A 25,141-nucleotide genomic window follows, 5' to 3' on the forward strand; every position below is an offset into this window, starting at 1 on the left:
CTGCTTAGAACGAAAGGGGTGCTGGTCTTATATATCTCTCGCTGCAATCCGAGACTTGTATCAACAATTTACGATGGCCCCTTTTTTTTCTTGTCTTAACGGCGAAGGGGCTTTGAAATTATTTCTCTTCGCACAAGAATTTATACAGAGTTTTGTTCTACAGGTAGACTGTCGACAGCCATGCCATCTACATTTACAAGTCGATCTGTTTGGGGAACTTTGAAAAACTAAAATAAAAAGGGAAGATAAGCAAAACCCAAAGAGTCTCGTACTCTTGTACTGTGAACTTGGGGTTTGACACCTGGGGTCGGGCCACCCATCAACAACTACGTTTCGTTTTCTCTCTCTGTGTACGAGGACTTGTGAGAGCCTCTCTTCTTAACACGAGCCGACGGTTGTAAACAGCGCGGTCTCTTTTCATGCAAAGCCCTCCCCCACATCCTTACACACACACACACACTTGTGTTGCATTCTTTCTTAGCTGTACGTTTTGATTTGATTCATCTCACCGATTAACTTACCTTCCTATACCATCGCCCCCCCTTATGAATTAATAAAACATATCTTTTTTTTTTCCTCCGCTTTTTGCAGCGTTTCCATGTGCCGCCCCATGTCGTTGATGTTCTTTCAATTTAGCCGTCAGTCTTCCACCTGGATGAATTTTGATGTAATGCTTGGTATCCCTCCCCTCTTAGTGTGTCCTTGTCGTGCTGTCATCCCGCCTCTCCTCTTCTTGTATCATAAACACACAAGACTCCCCCGCACTATAGTCGAAATAGACGGTCGAGAGAATTCAAACAAGCTCATGGAAAATGGGAGCTTTGTGTAACCGTACTTATATCTCAATAGAAACCGAACCGGAAGCTCTCCCAAAACGAGATGTTATCAAGTCGGGATAAGCGATGATACGTTTAAAAAAAAAAAAAAAGAAGCCGACAAAATAAACCAGATGCGAATTAGCCGTTGCGGCGGAAAAATAACGTCAAAGATTTCACGAAATTTCAAGACGTTCAACCTTTTTTTTTTTTTCTACGATGTTCTTTGTTATTTTCAAAATGGGCGCCGCTTTTTTTTTTTTTTTTTTTGGTAGGGAAAGCGCATGCCATGGAATATGTATACACGTTAGAGATATAAAGCCAATGAAAAAAAAAAAAAAAAAAAAAAATTTCGAGACAGACGTCGTATATCCTTGGTGGAAAAGAAAGGGGAGAGGGGAAGAAAAAACATGGAAACCATTTGGTTTCTGCCTTGCGTTGGTGAATAAATTCCGCCCCTATCTCACATCCCCCTTTTTTTATTTTTTTTATTTTAACTAGTTAACTTTTATGTAATATTCTCAGATAACCGGCCACTTTGTGGGCTGCATGTTTGTCTTTGTTTTCCTACACGCGCTCGTATCACGATAGCCGTAGTATTCTTTTAATGTCGCTATATAGCACATATCAAGAGGGACCTTCAGCTAATTCAAGCCTATATTCTAATGCAAATGCGATTTTTATTGCGTTGAACAATTAAAAAGGACTTGTCTGAAAGGATATCGAGTGATAGCGCCTTGAATTTCCATTATCATCGCAAAAGGTTGATCGTTTTCTGAACTAAAGTTTAATTTGATTTTCAATTTTTTCTCATTTCTTAATGTAAAAATGTTTCATTTTTATGGCTATTGTAAAACTACTCACTAGTCGAAACAAAACAAAAAGATGGAGGGGGGGGGGGGGCCCTGGCATATTTCTGTTGTGAAAAAATTATCATCATCTCTCCAAAAATATATATACACAGCAAAAGAAAATAGGGAACAAGCAGAGCATTTTCTTTTTTCATTTCCCCTTTCTCCTGTTTCTTAAAAATATATTCGGCTTCTCTTTAAAAAGAAAAAAGGGAAAAAGAAAAAATCCTACCTCGCGAGCTGCTCTGCGGGAGACCGATAGAGATAATTACAAGGCCGGAGACCACAGGTACTATAGAGTACGTGCGTTCAAGTATATACACACACACACACACACACACAGAGCCACCACAATCCAACAGGTACAAGCCGTTGGTGCACAGAGAGCCGACGGACGTTTGGTTAGTTAGTAAATTTAAGAAGAAAAAAAAAAAAAGGTAAAATTCTATATAACGCATTTGAGGGGTGGAGTTTCTCCCCCTTACCCTCCTATGAAACATTTTCAAACGAAAATAATAATAAAAAAAAAAGATCAGCGATATGCTCATTTCACGTTAGCTGTGTGTATATTTATTGTAAATATACCTGTGCCCGCCAAAAGGTGGGGTGTCGGGGAACAGAGGGTGAAAACAAAAGAATTTTTACGAGTGCCTGATTGTCGGCTTTATTCTTCGTCTTTGTTCCAGTGAAAAAAAAAAAGGAATACGTTTTCCACGCGGCTATGTACTGCAAAGTTGATTCCTATCCGTTAGGGTTTTTTTTTAGCCCCGTAATGAAAGGTTCTTCCACATCGTCAATGCCTTAGAACCAATCAGGAGTACCTTGATTTCTCTACAGACTGACCGCCGCCACAACTGATAAGGTATAAAGGAAAAGAAAAATGATATAAACCAATCAATCAATAACAAGTTGTTTTTTTTTGTTTATAAAATTTTCTAGGAACAAGTGTGTGCTCTGCGTGAACCTAGAACTCCTCAAAATGATTACGCATTTATGAGTCATCGCATTTAGATTTGCTTATTTTTTTTTTTTGTTTGAAATGCACAAGCTACGGTTGTTTTAATGCTGTATCGATTATTCGCCATGACAAAGCCCTTTCTTCTTTATTAGAAATTTCCCTTGATTGTGCGCGTAGCCGATTGAATGCTCTATTATTTTTGTGTGTTGTAAATGCAGATTTTTCTGCCCTCACGGCAAAGAGAAAAGAACAGAATCACGACCGTCATCTCTTTCGATTCCCTTACGCCTTTTTTTTTTAAGTTGAGTTTTGGGTTTCCCCCTTTATTGTTGTTAGCTATCGTTAGATCTTTTAAAGTTAAAAAAAGAAAAGAAAAAGAAGTTCTTTTTATGGTTAATACGTAACAGTTTGCTGAGTTGCAGTTGTAATAAAACAAAAAGTTCTAGGACCCCAACTGGCAATCCTAAATTGGATCTCTTTTATTATTACGATCTCCTCTTTTTTTTTTTTTTTTTCGCTTGGGCCAACATTTTTGTTTTAAACATACCATTAAAAATTTGTTAAATTTTTTCATTCGTATTGTTATTACAATTCCTGGAAAGACATAAAAACGAAAACAGTTATCTTTGACGATCTTTCGCTGCCATTTCTGTTGTGTGGCCTAATTTTGGACCACAAATCGTAACGACCCTCAGCGCTAACCCTAACAGAAGAACCCTAGTCCCTACTTTTTTTTTTTTTTTAACACTCTATAGCAATCAGAATGGACCATCGACACCAAATGCTACGGGTCCACCACATTTTTTTTTTCTTCCATTTTAATTCACGACAATAAGAACTGAGAATTGTAATTATTATCAGGTAAGAAGTTGAAATTCAGGTATATATGTACAAAAAAAGAGAAAGGCTTCGTCACAGATGAATGAAAAGAAAAACCCATCGAAATCATATCTGCATTTTTTTTTTTTTTTTTTTTTTGTTTTCTCCCTCCTCGTTTTGGTCTTGTCTCTCTCGTGATGAGGCAATTTAACCCTCACCTGTTTCCCGCATCGGTCATATATCGGATATTCTCTCCGCACTCGGTGTGATTATTATTGTTATTACCACGGTGTATAACGCATATATATATACGTATATGCGCTGACTATTCCCCCTAACACGTAAATGTATGTGGTAGCCATTGTTCGTGATGGACGATGATGGAGCATAAAATGTCACGCGTGCGTTCTCACACCTGTCGGGACGGGAATAAGCCAAAGCATTTTGCCACTGGCCAGATTTTGACTCTTTTCTCTCCACGAATTTTTCTTTTAACCGCGTGAGTGTCCAATATAAAAAGAACGACGTTTGAATATACGACCCCTCCGGTTGCGTCTGGCATTCACACAATCCACACTGCAGTATAGCAGCAAAAAGAAGTTGATGTTAGACTGATAAAACGAAGAAATCCCTCTAGAGCCAACAGCAGCTGGCGCCATTTTCTTTATTTTTCTTTTACCTGTCTCCCTTTTTGCTTCGTTTGATGTCCAACACGCCAATTTTTTTTTTTTTTAATATGAAACGAAACAGCACATTTCACCTAAAGGCGACAGCGCCAGCCAACTGCTTCTGGAATTCATTGAACCACGTCACCGAAACTCCAGCTGATCAAAGCATTTCTAAAACTGACGCCATTCGGATATAGAGTCATTAACCTATATTTCAACAACGAACTCGGCTAATATATTTCTATTATCATACCATTTAATATATAGGCTACGTATTTTTTTTTTTTTGCACGATCATCAGACAAGCCGCTTTTGAAATGGCAGTAAAAAAAAGCAAAACAAGGGAGCCGCAAGACATCCTCGCATCTGGGTGATATGACGATGAGAAGCCAACCTCCCCCCCAAAAAAAGGAGAGTTTGAATACGAGGCGGCATAATAATAAACCAAAAAAAAAAAAAAAAAATGTTGTTATCTTTCAGTGTCTCGTTTGAGATGACGGGCGAGAAAAAAAAAAAAAGCAAACAGCTCTCTGGAGAAAGGATGTTGATGCCCGGTGTGTGTGTGTGTGTGTCTCCGATTGCTTTTTAATGGTGAGACACACACCGGTTGACGCGTACGTCTGTATACCCACATCTTCGTTTTGGAAATGTTTTTTTTTTTTTTGTCGAGACGGACTCTTGTGTACACTGAAAAAAAAAAAAAATTAAATTAAATAAATATAATGAGAAAGAAATGGATTTTTTTTTCCGACTTATCCCCAATTGGCTAGGGCAAGAAAGTCGTCCGGCCTTCAATTGATTTCACCGCGCCCAGTCAAAAGCGAAATATTTTCAAAACATTAGGGACCTGTTATTGCAAAAATGTCCGTTTTTTAAAATTATTTTTTTTCCTTGTTTCCAATTTCACTAATGGCTTAGCGAAAAGTGGGTAAAGTCACGTCATCGATGTAACGGGGCCATCCGCCTCACCTCCCACTAAAACCATTTTTCCAAATCTCGTTTTCTTTCGGAGGGGTTCTTAATGATAGACAACCAAAATGTCGATGGCCTACATACATGTTTAACTGTAACGTACGAGTCCAACCAGGAAAGAAAAAAGAAAAAGAAAAAAAAAAAACAAACGGACCGGAAAATGACAATTTACTAAATGGGCTGGACTTAAACGCGATCGAGCTTTTCTGTTTAACCTTATCCTTTTGTTGATTTAAAAGAAAGAAAAAAAAAAAACGTTTTTAATCTTTTCGTTTGCCAAGTTTTTTTTTGCGTTGTCTTCTCCGTTTTCCCACGTAAGAAATGTAAATATGTTATTCGAAAAGGGGTCGTATACATCTATACGCAAAAGGCAAAACACAACACATCTTAACGTGCATAATACCCAGCTGTATAGCGGGAATGCAAACGAGTAGTAGTGGTAGCTTGAGATGGCACGGCAAAACTACTATATTTCCTTTTTTCTTCTCCTACCTTTGATGGCTTTGCCTTGATTTTCTCAGATACTGAACACAAGAAATAGACAAGGCAATAGGTTTTAACTGTTTGAGCCAGCACAACTCTCCAAGTCCGTTGCCCTTTTTTGAGTGCGTTTTATGGCGTCCATGCTGATGCGCTGGCCTGACAGAGAGTAGTTGTTCGCGCTGACCATTTCTCTCTGATCTACAACGTCGATAGCCTTCCGAACACGGACGAGAACCAAAAGCTATACACCGTTTTCTTGTAATACCACAGTTGTTTTCTTTTTTCTTCTTTTCCTCCAAAAAATTCAAAATAAATTATGTAAATTTTAACTCTAAAAAAAGATGAAAAATTCAACCCCTTCTCGTTGGAGTCTACATTTTAAGCTGATGTTAAAGTATATATATATATATACTGTATATACAGATATATATATTTTTTTTTTACCTATAGTAATACACTCTTTTACCTAGAGGTAGACGCCCAGAGGGGTTGTTAGGAAAAAGGGAAGATTTCGAGGAGAAAAATGAAAGAGGCGGAGATTTTTTTTTTTTTTTTTCTTCTGGGGCTTTTGCTACATGGCCCACCAAATATTGTGGTCGACCAAGAAGAAGAAGATGGTACATAACAAGGGGGGACCAATTGGTTCTCCTCCCCCACTCTCAAAGAAGAAGATCAACACACAAAAAGTTCTTCTTCTTTCCATATGAAATAGATGGGGGGGTTATAGTGCTCGGTTGAGCTGATAACAAAGAAAATGTCTGAAAAAGAAAAAAAACAGGGGGGGGGGGGGGGGGTTCGGAGTGGTTGGGGTTCAACAAGAAAAGTGCCCGATGAAATGATAAAAAAAAAAAAAAAAAAAAAAAAAACGTACGATGGCTTTGCGAGGTTTTATTTTCTTTGGCCGTGTTCGTGTTGAGGGAAATGGACATACAACGAGCACCACAAAAACCACTGGGCATCTCACCTCTGTCTATATGGGTGAAGTATCAGTGAAAAACCCCTACATCTACGCACCTTTTTTTTTTTTTCTTTCTTAAGAAGGTCAATAAATCGGACTGGAAACAAAAAAAAAAAAAACTGGAAATAAAAAGTTTTATCTCCGAAAATAGTTGAGGTAAAACTCTGCAATGAACCCCCTTTTTTTTTCAATTCGGGTTTTTTTTTTTTTAAGTCGAAAAAAAAAAATGAGAATTAATGAAGTCTGCTTTGTTTTTATTATCATCGCATTTTATTTCGGTTGTGGGCTTGATATACATACGAATTTTTAAATTAAAAAACCTTTTTTTTTTTTTTTTTGTACCGGTAGGATGAGTTTTTCGTCGAAGACACGGTAGTCGGTCCTATCGTCAACGGGAGTCGTCGCCGTCATCACTCGTTCGGAACTTGCTTTTGTCCTATTCCCGGAAATTCATAACAAGATCCCGTCTTTTTTTTCTTTTTTTTTTTTAACTTGAAAAACGACTCGTGTGTAGTGGCATTTTTGATTGACTCTACCATGAATTCATCATTCCGTCTTACATACATATTATTTTTTTTTTTTTCGATTAAAGTTTTTGACCGGTTGATTAGCTTTTCATGATTTCCTGATCTCCGCGCCAAATTACTGCAAAGGTCATTAATCTTGTGTTTTTTTTTTCTTTGAACAGAATTTATTGTTAAATGAACAATGAAAAATTCAGTAGAAAATTGGGACGAGAAATTCGAGTTTTTGCCACGTACTCCTCGAGTCCTCGTCGTTGCCGTCACGAAATTAATGATTAGGAAAAACAAAAAAAAAATAAGAAAATAAAGAACAAGACAAAAGAACACGAGAATAAATAAGACACACGATCGAATTACAAAAATGAAATGTCCAAGCCCCTAACGGAATAAATTATAACACATGCTGGCTCCGGCCAACCGGTCGGATATATTCGAGATTGGATAAGAAAAAGAAGAACTAAAAACACGAATAAAATAAATTTTAATTAAAAACTAAGGGAAGAAAAGGGATTCAAAAAACAAAAAGAAAAACGCTGAGATCTTTGGCGTGCGACGATTGGATGGTGCATCCGACGCGCGTCCAACATTTTCGGTTGCATCCGGATATGCATGTCATCGCAGGCTGGCCAGCGTTCGATAAAGCTTCGCCTCTCAATTGCCAATTAACGTTATGGAATGATGTAATAATAAGGGGAACTAATAAGGAAAAAGAAAATAACTCGCAGCGTGAATAAGAAGAGAAGCACACCAAATCATAATTATGTACACGTAGCCCTAGGCCACTAACTGACTTGTTCTATTAATGTGCACCTCATTTGAGAGACGAATCACGCGCAACATCCAACCTACTGCCACGCGTTCCCGAATAACCAAACAAACATTTTTCTGTTTGACCATTTCAGATAAAAAGGAAAGTCGGCATATGTCAGCTTTACGACTAATGCGTAAAGTGAGAACGAATTTTTTATTTAATAAATAAAGTGGGGACGGGGGGGGGGGAATCTACTTTGGAGAAGAAAAATCTTGGCCAATCTAAAAAAAAATCATCGACAGAAGGTTTTCGTTATTCTTTTGGCTGCATGTTGGAAATAAAAGATGACGGCACACGGCGACTTGCAGCTGTTACGGCAAAACAAAAAAATGTGCGATGAAGGTTGGATATAAAAACAAGAATGCATTATAGCCATGTACTACACAGCACATTCTTGATATGTTAAAATGTATCCGGCTACGTGATGAGGGGAGAAAAAGACACAGAGAGAGAGAGAGAGAGAGAGAGAGAGAGGCCTATGGGTAAAGAAAATGAATATTAAAAAGGCCCAGGCACACAGAACAATTCGTGTATTCAAATGTGTATAGGAAACTAAAAGGGGACGAAAAGGATCGATGGCTAGACGATACGATGATGCATCGATTTGAATGGCTAATGAAACTGTGAAAAATCATTCTGTTGCATATTCAGAGATTTCTTTTTAGTTGTGGTTTAAACATTTTTCTCCCCCCCCCCCCCACCCCTCCCTTTCGTTGTGGAATGTTTCCGGTTTCGCAGAAGAAGAAGAAAAAAGACAAACATTCCTCCGTTACACCAGCCAGTGGATGAAGAGAAGGAATCTCAATTGAATCATATAACTATCAAAATCTACGTCAGACGGGTTCTCGAATGACCAAATACTAAGAACAACTCACGAACACCCAGAAGCACAGCTCATAAATAATGAAAAAAAAAAAAAACTAATACATTTTATTTTGAAATCGATGGCGTCGTTGGTGAACTGAACCGATCTAGCTCAGCATTAACATCGTGTGTTGGACGTCGACCTGGCCACCCGTGAAACACCATGCTCGATTGCCTCCCCCCCCCATCCATTGAGAGTATACTCTTTCTCTCTGAATGCATTACATGCCATCACAATTCACAAAGAAATTCCATTGCAATTGTCCAGTTTCTAATTCGGAGTTAACAGGCCGTACATAGTTCCTAATAAAACAAACCTAATTATTAGGTTGTCAAATAAAACTTAAAAATAAAATCAAAGCGAATTTCTATACGTTAAAAATAATAATAAAACGAACCGTATCCCCTCCCAATTAAAATCTATTTTTAAAAATCTTAAAGTTGGACCTACACGTTTCGTGCCGTGTCAAGGCACCACGATAAGAATATTGAAAACAGATATCATCTTTTATTTTGTGTCTCTTTTCTACCATAACATATCGCCCTGCATCTATGGTGATTTTCTTTTTTAAACCTGTTGGTTCACTACCGGAATCGACGTTGTGTAATATAACGTATACGTACACGTCAATGTCTATACCCATCGGGCGGTCTATGAGGATGGATGGAGCCCGATCATCTCGGTGGCTCCACACGAAAAGTAACAACAACAACAAAAAAAAACAGTAGTTTCAAATAGCCAAGAAAAATACGTGAGAGGCACGCCGACCGGTTGGGTTTGTCTGGATATATATATTTTTTATACATACAGCAGCTTGGGTAATAAAAAAAAAAAAAAAGAAAATCAAATCCGGTAGCTGTATTACGGCTGCAAAAGCAGCTTCCTGTAAAGAAAGGAAAACCTTTTGTGGTGCTGGAAGGTATTCCATGATTTATTTTCTTCTTGTTTTTATTTTATAGCTCTAGACAAGGCAAAATGTCAAAGAGCGAAAAAGAGATTGAAATGCGCATATATTATGCGCTTTTTTTTTTGTTTTGTTTTGTATTTACAATAATAATAATTCTTGACCCGAGCTTCAATGAATAGCAATCAGGTGATCATCAGTCACGTCCAAACGCTTGTTCAAGCATATGCCGTGTTTTTGTTTTCTTTTGCATTTCAGGGCGTGTTTGATGTGAGCACAAACAACAGCAAAAAAAAAAAAAAAAAAAAAAAAGACGAAAACCTTCAATCTGCGCTAACCAGCAGGAAAATTTAAGATACATAAAACGAAAAATAAATAAAGCAAAAATAAATAGAAAATTGGACAAAAAAAAAATGTCTAACCTTTTAAGAAACGAAACAAAACCTATTTTTCGAAGAGAAAAAAAAAATAGATATAAAATAACGGATATACACGAGATGCAGTCAAAGGACTTCCCGCCTCATTACGTATGCATCAGGTTTTTCTTCTTCTTCTTCTCCTTGTTTCCACCCTGCGTTGTTGCTATTCGGCAATCACCTCGTCCGTCGCTCTCTCCATTCGTCCATTCTTTCTTCTTTTAAATGCCTTCCACTCGCTATACGTAGAATAATAAAATGCGCAACTCACTTATTGCCCCGGCATCCAAGAAAGCCCGGCTATATCCTCCACTATATCTCTCCTCTTTCTCTCTTCTCTCAACGAGTGTATAATAAATTCATTTCTTTTCTTTTTTTTTTTTTTTTTCGTTTGGTTCCTTTCTTTTCTTCGACCCGCTTTTCATTCGCTTTCTTATAATATATAATATATTTTTTTTTTCGTTATTTCGGCTGCTGCCCTCACCGCTGTCCCGCCACTCGTCGACTCGGGGTCCGCGGATGAAAAAAAAAGAACACGCAGCCCGCGCTCAGCTTCTAACCACATGACGCATCAATTCTGCATCACCGCTGTTGTATAGCGCGGCTGCTTGCCATTGCCTAAGAAGTGGATAGAGGAGGGGGAGGCTTTTGTTTTCTATTTTTGTTTTTGAAATGAACAGAAAAAAATTCCAACGTCATTCCTCGTTGCATCGAGCCAATGAAACACATGTATAAGCGGCTACTTTTAAAATCTTACGGGTATGTATGTAAACCCCCCCCCCCCCAAAAAAAAAAAAAAAAAAATATAATATTTATATAATATAGAAAAATAAAGACTGGGCATATATACGTTGCGCACCTGTTGCCGATCGAGTTTCACTTTAGGACTTTTGGTTTTCCATTTCAAAACTGTCACTCCTCTTATTGCTTTCTGACTGCATGCGCATAATAGAGTCTGCTATCCTTCTCTTTTTCTTTTTATTTTTGAGAGCTGTTACCTTGGTCATACCTGACCAGAGTATACAATTTCTCCCGCAAAGGAATCCTATTGGGGTAAACAAAAAAGTATGGCTTGTATAGAATCATCATTGGCGGGCGACGGGCAAGGCTGTATCATTATGATTCATCATGCCAACGCTAAAAACAAAAAGAGGATCGACTTTTATGATACGATGCGTCTTACAAGTAATAAATAACCAGGCCAACAGATGAGAGGCTACATCGCTGCTGGCCCCCCCCCCCCCCTCCTCCCACACACGGAGATGGGAGACAGCAAACAAACATCTTTTTTTTTTTTTTTTTTTTTCTTTAAGAGAAGAAAAAATTCTTTGGCGAGTTATTGTGAAGAAAATTATATTTTAAAAAAGAAATAAAGAAACTTAAAAGAAAGAGCCGCACACGGCGTGCGATGCGGTAATAATGGATTATTCCGAATCGTGCACCATCGCTGTAAGAGAACAAGATGGAGAGCGACCATCAAGAAAAGATTTTTTTTTTTCTTTCTTAACATATTCATACGTTGAATATCCAGATGGGCGAAGGAACTATTTTTGAATCGTAAATTGTCTTATGTTCCCTTTTCTTTTTACGATGGTTGGGCATATGGTAGAGGTCGCAGGTCAACTGATGGCCAGTTACCCAACAAATAAAACTTGCGTGGCTTGCCAATTTGGCGAAAAAATGGAGAAACAAAACCAAAAAAAAAAATTTTTTTTAAATGAGAGCCTGCCCAATCATGTACAACCCACCGGAGAAGGTTAAAAGATATGTACGGGTGGGGTGAGCCCCCTGTCGTAACCGACGCCACACGCACAGTCTCGAAACCTCACAACGTGCCAGTAAGACGATGCCTCGTAACAACATCATTTTTCTCCCTCCTTGTTGCTCTGCTCGGCTGCTACGTTTGAATGAACGCGACTGCGTGTTATGCCAACTTGAAATTCCCTCCACTCATAGGTCGGGTTAGGCCGTGGTTTGCGGGGGTGACACGACGATGGCGGCCGGGACCTACAGCGAAAAATTCATAACAAAGAATTGTTGCCTTATGTGTGTTTCTGTCTGTGGCTCTGCGAGCTCGTTAAGAAGCCATCCGCCATTTGAGGAGTAAAGACGAGAAGATGACGGGTATACGCATACAATTTTACAACAAGTTTAAGAGAGAGTCATCTTTCTTCATCAACTGTTGAAACTACATGGATGCATAGTAGTTCGCAGAACGGCAAACTGTGGTGTCGCCTAACAAGGACAACAACAACACGTAGGAGGAAATACTTAGAAAGAGACGGGAATTGTAATATTAAAACAAAAATGCGAATAGAATCAACAAAAATACAGTTGGGAGAAAGAAAAAAAAAATGGTTGGGAATTGTTTTTGTTTTTTATTCCGGTTGTAAAACACGAGGACGAGTCACGTCTAAAAACAAAATCTGAACAGATTAGCCGGACAAATTCTTTTACTAGCAAATATAAGTGTAATCATATTGCACTTGCTATTACAAGTTTATCGTGATTTCTCTTTTTTTTTTTTCGTATTATTTACAGTACCGCAATGCATCAAATCGTCGTTCACGTTTATCTTTCATTCGCAACATCACGGCAAGTTCAGAATAGAGTTTACCTACGATTTCAATTTCACGCTTTTTTTTTTTTTTTACAAAAGAGGGGAATTTTTTTTTTGAGCCTGTTGTGTTATTATTTGCAGGAGAGGAGGGGGAGGTGATCCGTGTGATGGATGAACGACCGGTTTTTTTCTAATGTAAAAAAAAAAAATATATCTTCCTTTGGTTCCGGAGATTCTCTGAAGTGTATGTGTGTGTGTTTTAATTTTTTTGTTTTGTTTTTTGAAAGACAGACACGACGGGAAGCTTTTGTCTTATCGCAAAGCCCAGCCAAAAAATTGTTATGGAAGGACGCCCAGTGGTGGACCGAAAGTGCTGCTGCTCTGCTCTGACTGTGTGTGTGTGTGTGTGTGTGTGTGTGTGTGTGTGTGTGTGTGATGCGCGCACATTTTGAAACACAGCGTGGGAAGTATCCGTTGGCCGCAATCCCAAAAAACCAAGAAAGTCATCTTCAAAAAGGGAAAGTTTTAGATGCACCATCAACAATCCCGTACAGCAAATATCACACAACAACCATAAACCAACACCCAACCAAAAAAAAAAAAAAAAAAAAAAGGCATTTACCACCCTGCCCCTAAGACACAAATTTTATTTCGATTTCGTTCACTCATCAGGCTCAGATGAAGATTGTTGACAAAAAGGAGACATAGTTTTCGTCATATACTCGTTGTTGGTGATGGCATTTTCGGGTGTGAACACGACATTTTACGACGTGTGTGTGTAAATAGTTTTCACGCTAGAGGACAAGGATTAGTATTTTTTTTTTCAAAAATGGGACCACTAGTTGAAGCTTTGCCATATAATGAGACACGACCGTGTTTGTAGCCGAAACGTATGCCCTCAAAACCAACAAACAAAACAGACGCAACGAAAAAAAAAAAAAAAGAAGTAAACGCGACTGATGTGTGGCATCGAATAGAAAAAACGGCAGGGAACCATTTTGTATAGATAACACGACGCGCGAGATTTTCATCAATCCATCATTCTTTCTCACGCGTTGTTGACTTGCCTCCTCGCCGAGAAGTCTTGAGGAACGCTTCGTTCTGGGTTCTTAACGCAGAACGGGTTTATTATTGTTGTTGGTGTGTCTTATCATGTACGTACCATCTCTGTGTGTGTGTACCGTCTGTGGGTTTTTCGTGTACAGACACACAGACAAAAGAGAAATGCCGTGAAATACAAAATCAAATATATCCCGCATGAGATGTTTTCGCTATTCGTTCTAAATAAACGAATAAAATGAAGGAACAAAACGGACGCACATATTGCACGCTGCAGTAGCCCGGGATAGGATATGGACATGAAATACAATACGTAGACCTGTCGAGAAATTCGATTGCGCACGTAAAGCTTCTAGAATAGAAGAGGAATGCAGTCAGAGTGTGTATAATGTATGCGTGAGCTGGGCTGGGCCAGCCTGTTGCTACTGATGCGATGATGATGATGATGACCTGCACGACGCATGCAAGCGCACTTTGAATGTGTAATTCAATATCGACGATATATAGACGATCAACTCTCGTTGGAAGAGGAGAAATATAATGACGATTGGGCAAGAAGAGGAGGGCCATAAGTATCAGACAAAGAAACCCAGAAGGCGAATATAGAAAAAGATACCCATGTAATTATTATTACCATTAGATTTCATATGCACGTCAGTGTATATATATATATATATATGTCCTGACTGGCTATTGGAGGAATCGTGTTTCCAACAGCAGTCAATAGCCAAGCCAGACCTTTTTTTTTCCTTCTTATTGTTGAAACATTCGACAAACATTTGAATTTTTGGCCATTTAAAAGGGGAAAAAAAAGCTAATTTCCAGGTGGAGTTCACGAATCATGATAACGATGATTAGATTCCACGTAGACGTTATTATTTTTATTTTTTGCCGCTCGACTCCCGCAAGGTCGTGACTGTGGGGTTGCTGCTGATGTTAAAAAGGCACGCTGCGCTATGATCGGCACAGGTATATATTTTGGTCCGTGCGCGCGGCTGACACACGCCGCGGCGCAATAAATTTCAAAAAAAAAAAGAAAAAAAAAAAGGGAATAGCGCGCGGTCGATCGGCCAACACAATACAAAATTTTTGTTTTCTGTACGAAAATTTATATTTTTTATTTCTCACACGTAGGATGTGTTTTGTGTGCATCATCTGGTGAGTCTGGGGGGGTGGGGAGGAAATAAGAGGAGAAGAAAATGAAGGTTCCAGGGGAATTTTCTCGCTGATGGATGTGACTTGAAAGGATGACATCAGAGACATGAATGGATGGGCTTTCGATCTTTGGTTCTTCCTTCGCATCTCTTTTTTTTTTTTCATTTTGCATAACAGTAAACATACCCTCGTCGTGAGAATTCGACAACAAAAAAGCGAACAAGACGAAGAAGAAAACGAACTTGTTGTCCCTTCTTAGCGGGGCCGACAAATGGCGACCTGTATCTTACCGTCGTTTGTCATTTGCGCTGCAACGTGCCCGCCAGGTTTACTTCCTTACGGTCTTTGCTACCTCCACTCCCTAATCCTCTTTTTCTAATCAGGCATTTCTGACGGGCTAGTCATAAATCACGGTGAACACAGTCACGGATGCGATTTCTGTTTGGATTACATTTTTCTTTTCTAACGTTCGGGAGTGGCAAACGCCATCTATGGAATACGCAATCATTCGTTATTTTTACGAAAAGAAAACGTCAATTTGCATTTTACGTTTTATTCTTTGTGGGATTGCAGGTTCCTTCTTTTTTTTTACGTGACGTGGGTTATGGGAGAGAGGACGACAGGTAGAAGGACCCATTACATTCTGATGCCATTATCACAGGCTTTTAATAATAATAATAATAATAATAATATAAGAAAGATGTAGTTGATGTTTGGATTGCGCCGGGGTCAAGGCGAAAATGACGAGAAACCCAAAAGATATCTACTGCAACGTTGCGATGGCGAAAATCATTGGCAACAACAACATAAAAAATGGCGAGGCGGAAACGACCGAAGGGAATGACGAGATTAAAGTCGACAATAGAGGCGGTGGAGAGATTGACGTTCGCTTACTTTTAAAGAAAGGAAAAGAAAAAAAAAAAAAAAAAAAAGGCGACTTGCGAACTTAGTCAAATGTTATGTTCTGGTAACTAGAATTGGCCGGAGGAGTTTGGCCCTTCAGACCAGACCAGTACTGAAGTACGGAAGATCGAAGACGTTCAGAAAAAGACATTTCCGGTGCTTCTTCCTCTTCGAAATCAAAATCGGCCACTTCTATTCTTAAGCTACAAATAGTTATGAAATGAATTAAATGTTGTCGAATTAAATGAAGAATAATGCAAGATAAGGTAAATTATTGGACGTACTTGCGGCGGGTGTAAAAGTAAAGTCCAATACCAAACGCAATGCTGACGATGGCGACACAGGCCGATGCGATTGGAACAACCACGAGTGAGAGTTGCGCTTTACGGTCAGCTAAAAACGGATTTCCGTCAACATTGTATCGGACTCCTCTTTGTCAACTATTTTTAAGTCGATAGGGAAATACCTTCATAAATGTTGACTTTGAGGGGAATCACTTGGTAAAATACTTGATTATACAAAACGACGGGCAGAATATACTGGCCAGGGCTACTGAAATAGTGCAGCAGCTGGAGTTCGCAGTTATTTGTTTTGATGGGCAGTTCGCAGCTTGCATTAGCTAGAGAAAATACAGTTCTATTATACAATTTCTTTAAGATAACATCCCGTCCTTTTTCATTACTTGTTTCGTTCATAAACCCGTCAAACGCCCAGCAGTAGTAGAACGGGGCTGATCCATTGCACGATATGTTCATGTTCATTATGTCGCCGTGCTTGAGCCAATTATTTCCGTGAATAGACACATTACTAACGGGGTCTGCGATTTCGGGAGATGGAACTGTCAACCTTATGGCTTTACAACAAATGTAAAATGACCTACCTCGAGCTTGCAGTTCCAAAGTAAACAGAGCAACCTTGTAGCCGATGAAACGCTGATAATGAATATAGCCGGATCTACGTTTGCTCAGAGCGAGAGAAACGTTTCTTGACGGAGTTATCAACGACGAGGTTTCGGGTGTCACCGTAGGCAACACAGTTGGAACCGTTGTCGACGTTGTTGTTGATGGTGGAGTCGTCGTCGTCGTCGTAGTTGTTGTGGTTGTTGTCGTCGTCGTCGTGGTAGTAGTTGTTGTTGTACCTAATGGAATAAATATGCTTTACATTCACTAATTCTTTAAAAAGTGATAAATAAACTAAAATAAATGCAGACATACTAGTTGTTGTTGGTACAGCAAATGTTGCATACACATCAACCATAACAGTATGATTTTTAACTTCTGTGAAGTTGAACTTTAAAACTGGTGTTTTCGTAGTACCATAATTGACATCATTCACAAACCAATAAAATACTAGATCTTGGGCTTGACTAAGAAAGTCTTCAGGGTCATGAAATTTAACCACAAGTTGTGTTTCTTCCCCTGTTGAAACAAAGTGGGGTGACACATGCTGAGAAGAATTTTTCTGGATGGCAGCTATATGTCCATTCAATGTTTCTGCAGAATAAATTACTATTTATTAAGGGTGTCTGAAATCATACTAAATACCAATACCGGTAAGCTCAAATTTGGTAGTAGCTGATCCTTGAGGCATGGGGAATATATATTCTTGCTTATAAACTGTAACATCCATCCTGTAATTGCCTTTTTTGTAATGAGAACTTGGATAGCTGACTGTATAGTTGAATATTACAGCATTCAAGGTTTCTGTCTGCATTTAGATCAATGATTAGTATACCGATCCATTTTAGTGTTATTCTTACAAATTAGCTTACTGTAAATGACAGTCCAAGTTCATCATAAAATATACAGTAGAAAGGACCAGACGGAATAACCCCGGAAGGATTGGACAACTTTACTGTGAAGGTTATATTAGCATCCAGAACAGCTGGACCATTATTTATCAAATCTACTCTTAATCTGTAACCTGTAAATAACAAACATATTAGAAAAGTTTTTAATAGTGTTTAGTGACATTGTTTTACCATAGGCATCTGAGACCAGGGGGGATGAAAAGAAGTAAAACAAAATAAAATAATATGAACAAATATTCATTTTTTTATTCGACGGGGAAGTAAGAGAATCTTGCATATTGAATTTTATCCGTCACTGATTTCGCCTCCTTGTTGCGACAGTGTTTTTTTCTTTCCTCTATTTTTTAACGAAATTCGATCATTCAGTGCCATCTGGGGGTCATTTACTTCTCACTTTTAAAATGCAAAAATATTTTGATCTATTACAAAAGAATAAGAAGAAAAAAATAAAAAAAAAAGTGGAAATATTCTTTTTTATTCGAAGACGTGCTCAAAGGTACGTGGTTCTCAATTTCAAAACTTTTGTTGTGACCTAATGTTTTATCAACTACGCTAACTACATTCAAAGATGCATTGATTTTTTCGTCTGCCACCTCCTTGGCTGTAAAACGTGACACTCGCCGAAGTAATTAACAAAAATGATCTCCACAAAAATGTTTTATTTGCGATCTATTGCAAGGTATGCAGTGCGTTTTCTGTCTATAATCTGGTACAATAAAATAATAATTTAAAAAATAGATCAAAGGCCTTAGTGTCCAGCAGCATTCGGTTCCGGACGTTAACTCAAGCAGCATCAGCCGAAAAAATACAAAGGATCGTTAGTGATATTTCGCAGTTAACTCTCATCGAAGTTGCAGAACTAAATCAAGTCTTAAAAACAACCCTTAAAATCCCAGATGCCCCAGTTATGGCATATGGTGCAGGTCCTGCTGCTGCCCCAGCTCAACCAAAAGACGTAGCATTTTTCAGATGAGTCATAGGCTAAACTCATAATATATGTATACATATATTTTTTTTTGCAGGAGGAAGAAGAAGCACCTAAGGCCAAAGCTCAGACAATTTTTACAGTCAAACTTACAAAGTATGATGAAGCTAAGAAAATTGCCTTGATTAAGGAAATTAAAAATATTGTGGAAGGAATGAACCTCGTACAAGTAAAGTATTAGATTTTATTTTCATTATACTAGTTAGGTAACAATTCCCCTTGAATAGGCCAAGAAGTTTGTTGAAACACTCCCTGCAGTTGTTCGAGCTGATATTCCTAAAGAAGAGGCAGAGAAGCTTAAGGATGCCATTGCAGCTGCTGGAGGTATTTGTGAAATTGTTTAATTTGAGTATGTTTTGTAGTCAAAGCCAATAAAAAAAATTTGAAAAACAATACATTTGAACAATTTAATAAACATCACTTAGCCATTTATATATTTCTAAATAGTGATTTAACAAATGAAGTGAAAATGATTTATATTATCTTGTAACTCAGTTCAAACCCAGGTTGATTAATGACATGATCTGATTGAAATATCAAAATAAGTTGGTTGGATGGAGAAATCAACGTTTCCGGCAAACTAAAACCGGAATGAATCAACAAAGGTAAATCTGTCAGCGGATCCATTATCTGAAAAAAAAAAAAAGGATATTAAGTATTTGTTTATCAGTCAAGTTTGATCTAGCCCAACCGTTAAGAAATCTCTTCCAGGTTCCGTCTGAAAAGACTCGAAGGTAATTTCAATTCGTTTGTCAATTTCAGCTGTAATAACCCATCGACATTTGGCTGATGATGGATAGTGTGCCGGGAAATCTGGAGTCTCAATAGTACCATCTGTGTACAGCACGCCTCCACACGCTGGAATAGGATCCATAGAATAGTAAAGCGCAAACCCAGGAAAGTTTAAGCTATTGTCAGTAGTGAAGCGAACAGTTGCTGTATTGGAGGTAGTCGTGAAAATCTGGCTCAAACTAGCATTCCCAGAAAGTTCGACAATCAACCGAGCTGAATTAGAGATTCCATCATAAATCTAAAGATATTTCAACACTTAGGCCGATGGCATTCAATTATGAAAACTTTAAAAATCTCTTCATACAGAAACACGGTCATATCCATGCTCAGTACTGAACAACTTGTAGAATTGGAAAAGAATCCTATGGGAAGGTTGGACAAGAAAATGCCATTTGCAATTAAGCATATCATCGTAGTTAGACGGATACTTCGGAGACGTGATGTTACCGAATGAATGGGTGACAAAACCACCGCAAACTATTGCAGTATTAAAACAGTTATAAAACAGAGTATTGTGAGAACAAAATCCTTGAATGCTTACAGCTTGTCGTTTCCGTAACATTCAAACTCGTTTCAGATATGCTGGCCTTGTCCGCGGTTGACGCCTCACCATGCCATAATAGCAAAACTACTAGGATTCGAACGGCAATGCCAATTGCGCGCATTCTTGAACACTCGCCGTGAAACACCGGAATGGTCCCAAAAGGTTCACATGCTTGGCCATTACGATAATAAAGAACTTTCTTTGTTTAACGATAACAAGTTTGACTAGGCGATAAAATTAATCCGCAGACGCGCAGATAGAGAAAAACATGAACATAAAAAGAAACATAGGGCAATACCGACGGTAAATCGATCTTTCCGTTCGACCATTGTGGCTCTGATAAGAGCCGTTGTCAAGTCAGAAAATGAAAAAGTTACAATAAGGTTGAGCAGAAAATATCGACGAGATGATTAGCCGCCGAATCCGTAAAGGGTGCGGCCCTGACGTTTAAGAGCGTAGACGACGTCCATGGCAGTTACGGTTTTGCGTTTAGCGTGCTCAGTGTAGGTAACAGCATCTCGGATGACATTTTCAAGAAAAACCTTTAGGACACCACGAGTTTCTTCGTAGATCAAACCAGAGATACGCTTAACGCCACCACGACGGGCAAGACGACGAATGGCCGGCTTGGTGATACCTTGAATGTTGTCGCGCAGAACTTTGCGATGCCGCTTGGCGCCTCCTTTTCCCAATCCTTTACCTCCTTTGCCGCGGCCAGTCATCTTGAAATGTGATGTTATCTAGAGCAAAGGTGAAAAATGAATATCGAAAATGAAGGGAAATTGTCAGCTTATATACGCCGCAAGCCTAGCGGCATAGCTTCGCAATTCTCTGCTAATTGCTTTCTAGGCCTTTCTACTGCCCCTAAAAAATCACCTAGGGCAGGTAGAAGCAAGGAGGTTAAGTAAGCAACATACTTAATTTCAAGGCGACTCATTTTCAAGGCAACAGTCATAATCCCTACCCTTTACTTCCTAAATCTTTACTCTGCCTCCATCACAGGCCGACTGTTGCAAAAAGCAATAAACTAGGCAAATGTGGTTCAGATTACGAGACTCCTTTATGCGATAACGTTAAAAAAAATTGAAAGTGCCCCAAATTCTTCCAAAGTCGGATGCAAATTTCGTTTTCCTTTTCTGAAACAAACGTGTGAGATCAAGGGGGTTGCTCACTGCAGAAGGTCTCGCGCTATGTTTATGGTGTAATTTAGCCTTTAACAATGGCACTGTTTTAGATAATGCCAGTCTCACAGTTCTTTTGTCAAGGACCATCCCGCCTAGGGTAGTTAGGCGATATTGCATATTGCTTAACTGGAATCTCATAAATTCTGGCGAATGTAATTTGAATGCCGGAAACACTGCCACGTGAAGGGTGTGGTCTTGCTACAACTGCCAGTATCCCAGACTTGAAATGATTTCATTTTTACTATCGACCAAAACGTTCTTCTTCCTTTAAGCGCCACGAGGAAGATACCATGCTGGTGCAAGATAACTTGTTCAGTCTCAAGGCCGGCAAGTTGCTGGAGCCAAACAACACAAAGGCTCTCGTACATTGCGCCATTTGCGCCGAATTGAGATAACTCGCAGGAAGAAACACGTTTCGCTAATTGTTTTCACATGTAAATTCGATTTTATCAAACGGAATTTTCCCCATCTCATCTCTCGGCGAGAAACTTGAATCTTACAATCTCATCCTTCTCATCGGAAAGGGGAAATGTATCCAGAAAGTCGAACGAATGGAGCACAACTTTCGATTAAAACGTTTTCCCGTTCACATTCTTCCATTCCAATAGATTGCGATTCAACCCGAAACGCTCTTACGTTGTTAGTTTGTTTTGAGACGTGAATCCCAGGCATAAACCTTGCCTTGATGTATGCACACATCTTGTTATTATCGTAAAAGGAGAAGCTTTTTATCACTTTTCCATCGTCTTAAAAAGGAAAGGATGGTGACATTAGAATTCCAGTCGCAAAACATAGTATAAACAGTTCTAGAACAGTAGACGATTGATTTTGATCGGCATAACCTTGAAAGTGTCATCTACATACTTACCTGCATTTATAGTTCGCGGCATGAGCCGATGAGTGAACGGATCTAGCGGGCTTGTATCTGGGTGGAGTCGTTCATTGCCTTTTCGATGGCGTCCTCAAAAACTAAAAGGAAGATTCCCTAGTCGAGTTTCGGAAAGTCCGTCAAACGACCTTCGCGTCTTCTTTTGTTTTTCTTTCTTCTCGGCGTTTCGTTTTGGCTCAGTGCAAGATTACCGTCTTGAAAGTGATTGTTATGGATGGATAATTAATCTTGCTAGCCAATTCCCCACAAGCGGATTTGATAAATAACAACGTATATAGATACTTGGATATGCACAGTGGCTCGTTTCGTAGTTATATTATAGCTAGCAGATATTTATTTCGAAATAAAAATAAATCTTAAATAATGTAGAATAATGGCAAATGAAAGTTAGACGCTGGATGCGGGAGGGTGTGTCCATTTTGGGCCATCCGAGTTGCAGGCTTCTCGCCCGGAGCAAGGGAGCAGCTAGTCAGGATGCGAATGGGCCGCCTTAACACGCGCATCGCGGGTAAGAAACCTTGCCAAGGTTGTTTCCCCATTCTTTTTGGCCATGTTCAAACTTTGGCCGTGAAATCTGCTAGTCCGGGAAATTGGAAGACGAAACAAGACCGCCAATGCTACAATCACGGCGTGTGCCCAGAGATGGCTAGTATAAAAAGGCAGACGTGCGATTCTAGTCGACACTAGTTCTTCAGCTCCTGTTCAATTACTAGTAGCAAACATGAAACTTTTGGTAAGCTATTTCTCTTATTCATTTTTAAAACGAGAAACAATAATCATTCTGATATCTCTTCAGATTGTCGCCCTGTTCTTGGCTTGCGCCTCTGCCCAGTATTTGCCGTATGGCTATTACGGCGTTCCCATTCCAACTGCAAGCCAATTTCACGCTCAGGATGCGCTAGGTCAAGCTTCATTTGGTTATGCTTACCCAGGACAGGCCGCTACTAACTACCGCGACCCTTTCGGTAACCAAGTTGGCTCTTACGCTTACGTCAACCCCAACGGAAAGGAAATCCGCGTCAGCTACGTCGCTGATAGCCAGGGCTTCCGCGTCCTGTCCAACGATCTGCCTCAATCTCCAATCGATGAAGGCAAAGCGCCCGTTTTTGAAGGCAAGGCTCCCGTTTTTGACGGTAAGGCACCCGAGCCCGTACAGGACACACCTGAAGTAGTTGCCGCTAAGGCCGAGTTCTTCAAGCTGTTCAAAGAAGCTGAAACTGCCGCAGCATCCGCCCCAGCCGTCGAAGCCGCTCCCGTTGCTGACGCTCCAGTTGCCCCAGTTGCCGAAGTCGCCCCCGTTGTTGAAGCCCCTGTTGCCCCAGTTGCACCAGTGGAAGATGCCCCAGTCGTTGTCGAAGCGAAAGTAGCTGCTGCACCCGCTGCCGAAGTTGAATGGAAAGCTCCCGAGCCCGTTCAGGACACCCCTGAAGTCGTTGCGGCCAAGACTGAATTCTCCAAACTCTACAAGGAGGCCGCCGCTGCCGCTGACGCCGTTGATGAGGAAGGAAAACCTACTGCCGTTGCAACCCCCGTCGTGGTTGAGAGCGTACGCAGGAAGCGTCAAATTCCATTCTTCCCCGCAGCTTTTCCCTACGCCTCGGCTGTTTACCCTGCCGCTCTTCCCGCTGTTAGGTACGTTGCTCCCGCTCCCTTGGTAGGCAAGACCACCTTCAAGACCGTCACCGCCGAAGCTGACCTCACCGCGAAGACCCCAGCTGACACCAACAAATTTGACTTGAAGGAAAAGAGCTTCGACGTTGTTACCCCCCTTGCCTATCACCTGCCCTACACTTACAACTATCACTTCGCTCCTGCTGATGCCCCAGTTGCTGCTGATGCCCCAGTCGCCGTTGAGAGCGCCCGCAAGAAGCGCCAGGTCGTCGCTGTTTTGCCCAACAAGCAGTTCATCGATGATCTCCACTACAGGAGCGTTGACTTGAACCAGGACGGCCAACCCGACAAGGCTGTTCTCCCCGTTTACCCAACTTTCCACTACGCTGCTGCTTTTCCTACACTCAAGTACGTCCCATCCGCAGTTGCTCCCGTTCCGTTCGTGGCTAAGACCACCGTGAAGGCCGTCACTGCTGAGGCTGATCCGTCCGCCAAGACCCCTGCTGCCACCACCAAGTTTGATTTGAAAGAAAAGAGCTATGATGTTGTTACTCCTCTGGTTTACCCCTTCCCCCACGCTTATCCCTTTGTCGCTGCTGCACCCGCACCTGCTGCGGCCGCTCCCGTCGCCGTTGAGAGCTCACGCAAGAAGCGCCAAGTCACTGTCGTTCCCACCAGCCAGTTCTTCAGGGATTTTGCTTACAACAGCGTTGATTTGAACAAGGATGGTCAACCCGACAAAGCCGTTTATACTGCTCCCCTTGCTTACTCAGCATTCTACCCTTATCCCTATCCTTACGTTAACGGATTCTATGGTTGAATTGTTTTGTAACACAGCACTTGATCTGGACAATTAGAACGTACAAAACCTATAGCCGAATATGATTATCAACCCAACATTTGACGTGTGCCGATCACCTTGCAGTTCTACCATTTAGTGTACATTCTTTCAATTTTGTTTTTTGTTTTTGTTTTGTTTTTTTCCAAGGAAGAAAAGTTGGTGGTAGCTTGTTGAACTGTCTTTGAACATGTCAACAAGACGGAATATCCATACAATTGTTAACATTACACAAAATCAAAGACATTGCATCTTGAATTTTATGGCAGATGAGAGGCGATAAGTAATCGCGTTGGTCAGAGAATATTAGACGAGTGGCACCGTTACCAGTTCCACGTAAAAAGATCAACGTACTCATAAATAACAGTGAACGGGCAGTTGCCATGAAATCAACCGGTTTTAGTCATTACTAATTTTTTTAAAGAATAAGAGCCATGGGCATTGTTATACAAACCAGTTAAGACTCCCGTGATTCTTCGAACTGTACTGCAAAGGTCATTGTTTCTACAAAAGAACATGGCAAATAAACATGGACAGAAATTAATTTTTAAAAATTGCACACTATTTAGTGACGGTCTCAATAAATAGCCGGAAGCATTCCGTCTTTTTCAAACGCGATAGATTCCAACGGTAGTCACTTTGGTTTGATAAATGCGAGTCCTTGTTTACGTCACCCTCTTTAGATAACTGCCATTCGCAATGAAATCTACACGAAAGAAAGCTTTCAGAATTCAGTTTTGAACTAATCAATCAGTCAATACACTGAA

The 25,141-nt window shown here is 40.0% G+C and overlaps 6 protein-coding genes across 9 annotated transcripts in view; 3 read left to right on the forward strand and 3 right to left on the reverse strand.

Moving 5' to 3' along the window:
- Nucleotides 1-15,355: 15,355 nt before the first annotated feature.
- Nucleotides 15,356-17,878, reverse strand: LOC130692554 (transmembrane glycoprotein NMB-like). The gene is made up of 9 exons (XM_057515701.2): nucleotides 17,703-17,878; nucleotides 17,493-17,644; nucleotides 17,272-17,428; nucleotides 16,936-17,214; nucleotides 16,602-16,859; nucleotides 16,404-16,538; nucleotides 16,188-16,340; nucleotides 16,006-16,114; nucleotides 15,356-15,924 (listed from the first exon to the last, which is right to left on the reverse strand). Exons 1-9 carry the CDS (start codon nucleotides 17,806-17,808, stop codon nucleotides 15,765-15,767), a joined length of 1,509 nt encoding a protein of 502 aa, XP_057371684.1. The 5' UTR covers nucleotides 17,809-17,878; the 3' UTR covers nucleotides 15,356-15,764.
- Nucleotides 17,879-18,051: 173 nt separating this feature from the next.
- Nucleotides 18,052-18,906, forward strand: LOC130692547 (large ribosomal subunit protein bL12m-like). The gene is made up of 4 exons (XM_057515685.2): nucleotides 18,052-18,210; nucleotides 18,270-18,486; nucleotides 18,554-18,685; nucleotides 18,744-18,906. The coding sequence occupies exons 1-4, from the start codon at nucleotides 18,170-18,172 to the stop codon at nucleotides 18,858-18,860; spliced, it is 507 nt and encodes a 168-aa protein (XP_057371668.1). The 5' UTR covers nucleotides 18,052-18,169; the 3' UTR covers nucleotides 18,861-18,906.
- Nucleotides 18,907-18,977: 71 nt separating this feature from the next.
- Nucleotides 18,978-20,168, reverse strand: LOC130692543 (deleted in malignant brain tumors 1 protein-like). The gene is made up of 4 exons (XM_057515677.2): nucleotides 19,850-20,168; nucleotides 19,613-19,785; nucleotides 19,208-19,546; nucleotides 18,978-19,146 (listed from the first exon to the last, which is right to left on the reverse strand). Exons 1-4 carry the CDS (start codon nucleotides 19,971-19,973, stop codon nucleotides 18,991-18,993), a joined length of 792 nt encoding a protein of 263 aa, XP_057371660.1. The 5' UTR covers nucleotides 19,974-20,168; the 3' UTR covers nucleotides 18,978-18,990.
- Nucleotides 20,169-20,180: 12 nt separating this feature from the next.
- LOC130692553 (histone H4) lies at nucleotides 20,181-20,625 on the reverse strand. Its single transcript, XM_057515700.2, has one exon. It carries the CDS (start codon nucleotides 20,572-20,574, stop codon nucleotides 20,263-20,265), a length of 312 nt encoding a protein of 103 aa, XP_057371683.1. The 5' UTR covers nucleotides 20,575-20,625; the 3' UTR covers nucleotides 20,181-20,262.
- A 1,880-nt stretch (nucleotides 20,626-22,505) lies between these two features.
- LOC130692529 (fibrous sheath CABYR-binding protein-like) lies at nucleotides 22,506-24,504 on the forward strand. Of its 2 annotated transcripts, XM_057515658.2 has the most exons (3): nucleotides 22,506-22,658; nucleotides 22,722-23,593; nucleotides 23,993-24,504. In XM_057515658.2, exons 1-3 carry the CDS (start codon nucleotides 22,647-22,649, stop codon nucleotides 24,354-24,356), a joined length of 1,248 nt encoding a protein of 415 aa, XP_057371641.1. In that variant the 5' UTR covers nucleotides 22,506-22,646; the 3' UTR covers nucleotides 24,357-24,504. The 2 variants fall into 2 exon arrangements, with proteins under 2 accessions (XP_057371641.1, XP_057371640.1); XM_057515657.1 differs by having other exon boundaries at nucleotides 22,507-22,658; nucleotides 22,722-24,504.
- The window catches only part of LOC130692189 (prominin-like protein), a 72,280-nt gene continuing 71,511 nt past the window's right edge, over nucleotides 24,373-25,141 (forward strand). For all 3 annotated transcript variants that reach the window (XM_059497549.1, XM_059497551.1, XM_059497550.1), the window contains exon 1: nucleotides 24,373-24,511. The gene's annotated coding sequence lies outside the window, so the exon portion shown is untranslated. The remainder of the gene's footprint in view (nucleotides 24,512-25,141) is intronic.

Source organism: Daphnia carinata, chromosome 1, assembly GCF_022539665.2.
Source record: "Daphnia carinata strain CSIRO-1 chromosome 1, CSIRO_AGI_Dcar_HiC_V3, whole genome shotgun sequence".
Lineage (NCBI taxonomy): Eukaryota > Metazoa > Arthropoda > Branchiopoda > Diplostraca > Daphniidae > Daphnia > Daphnia carinata.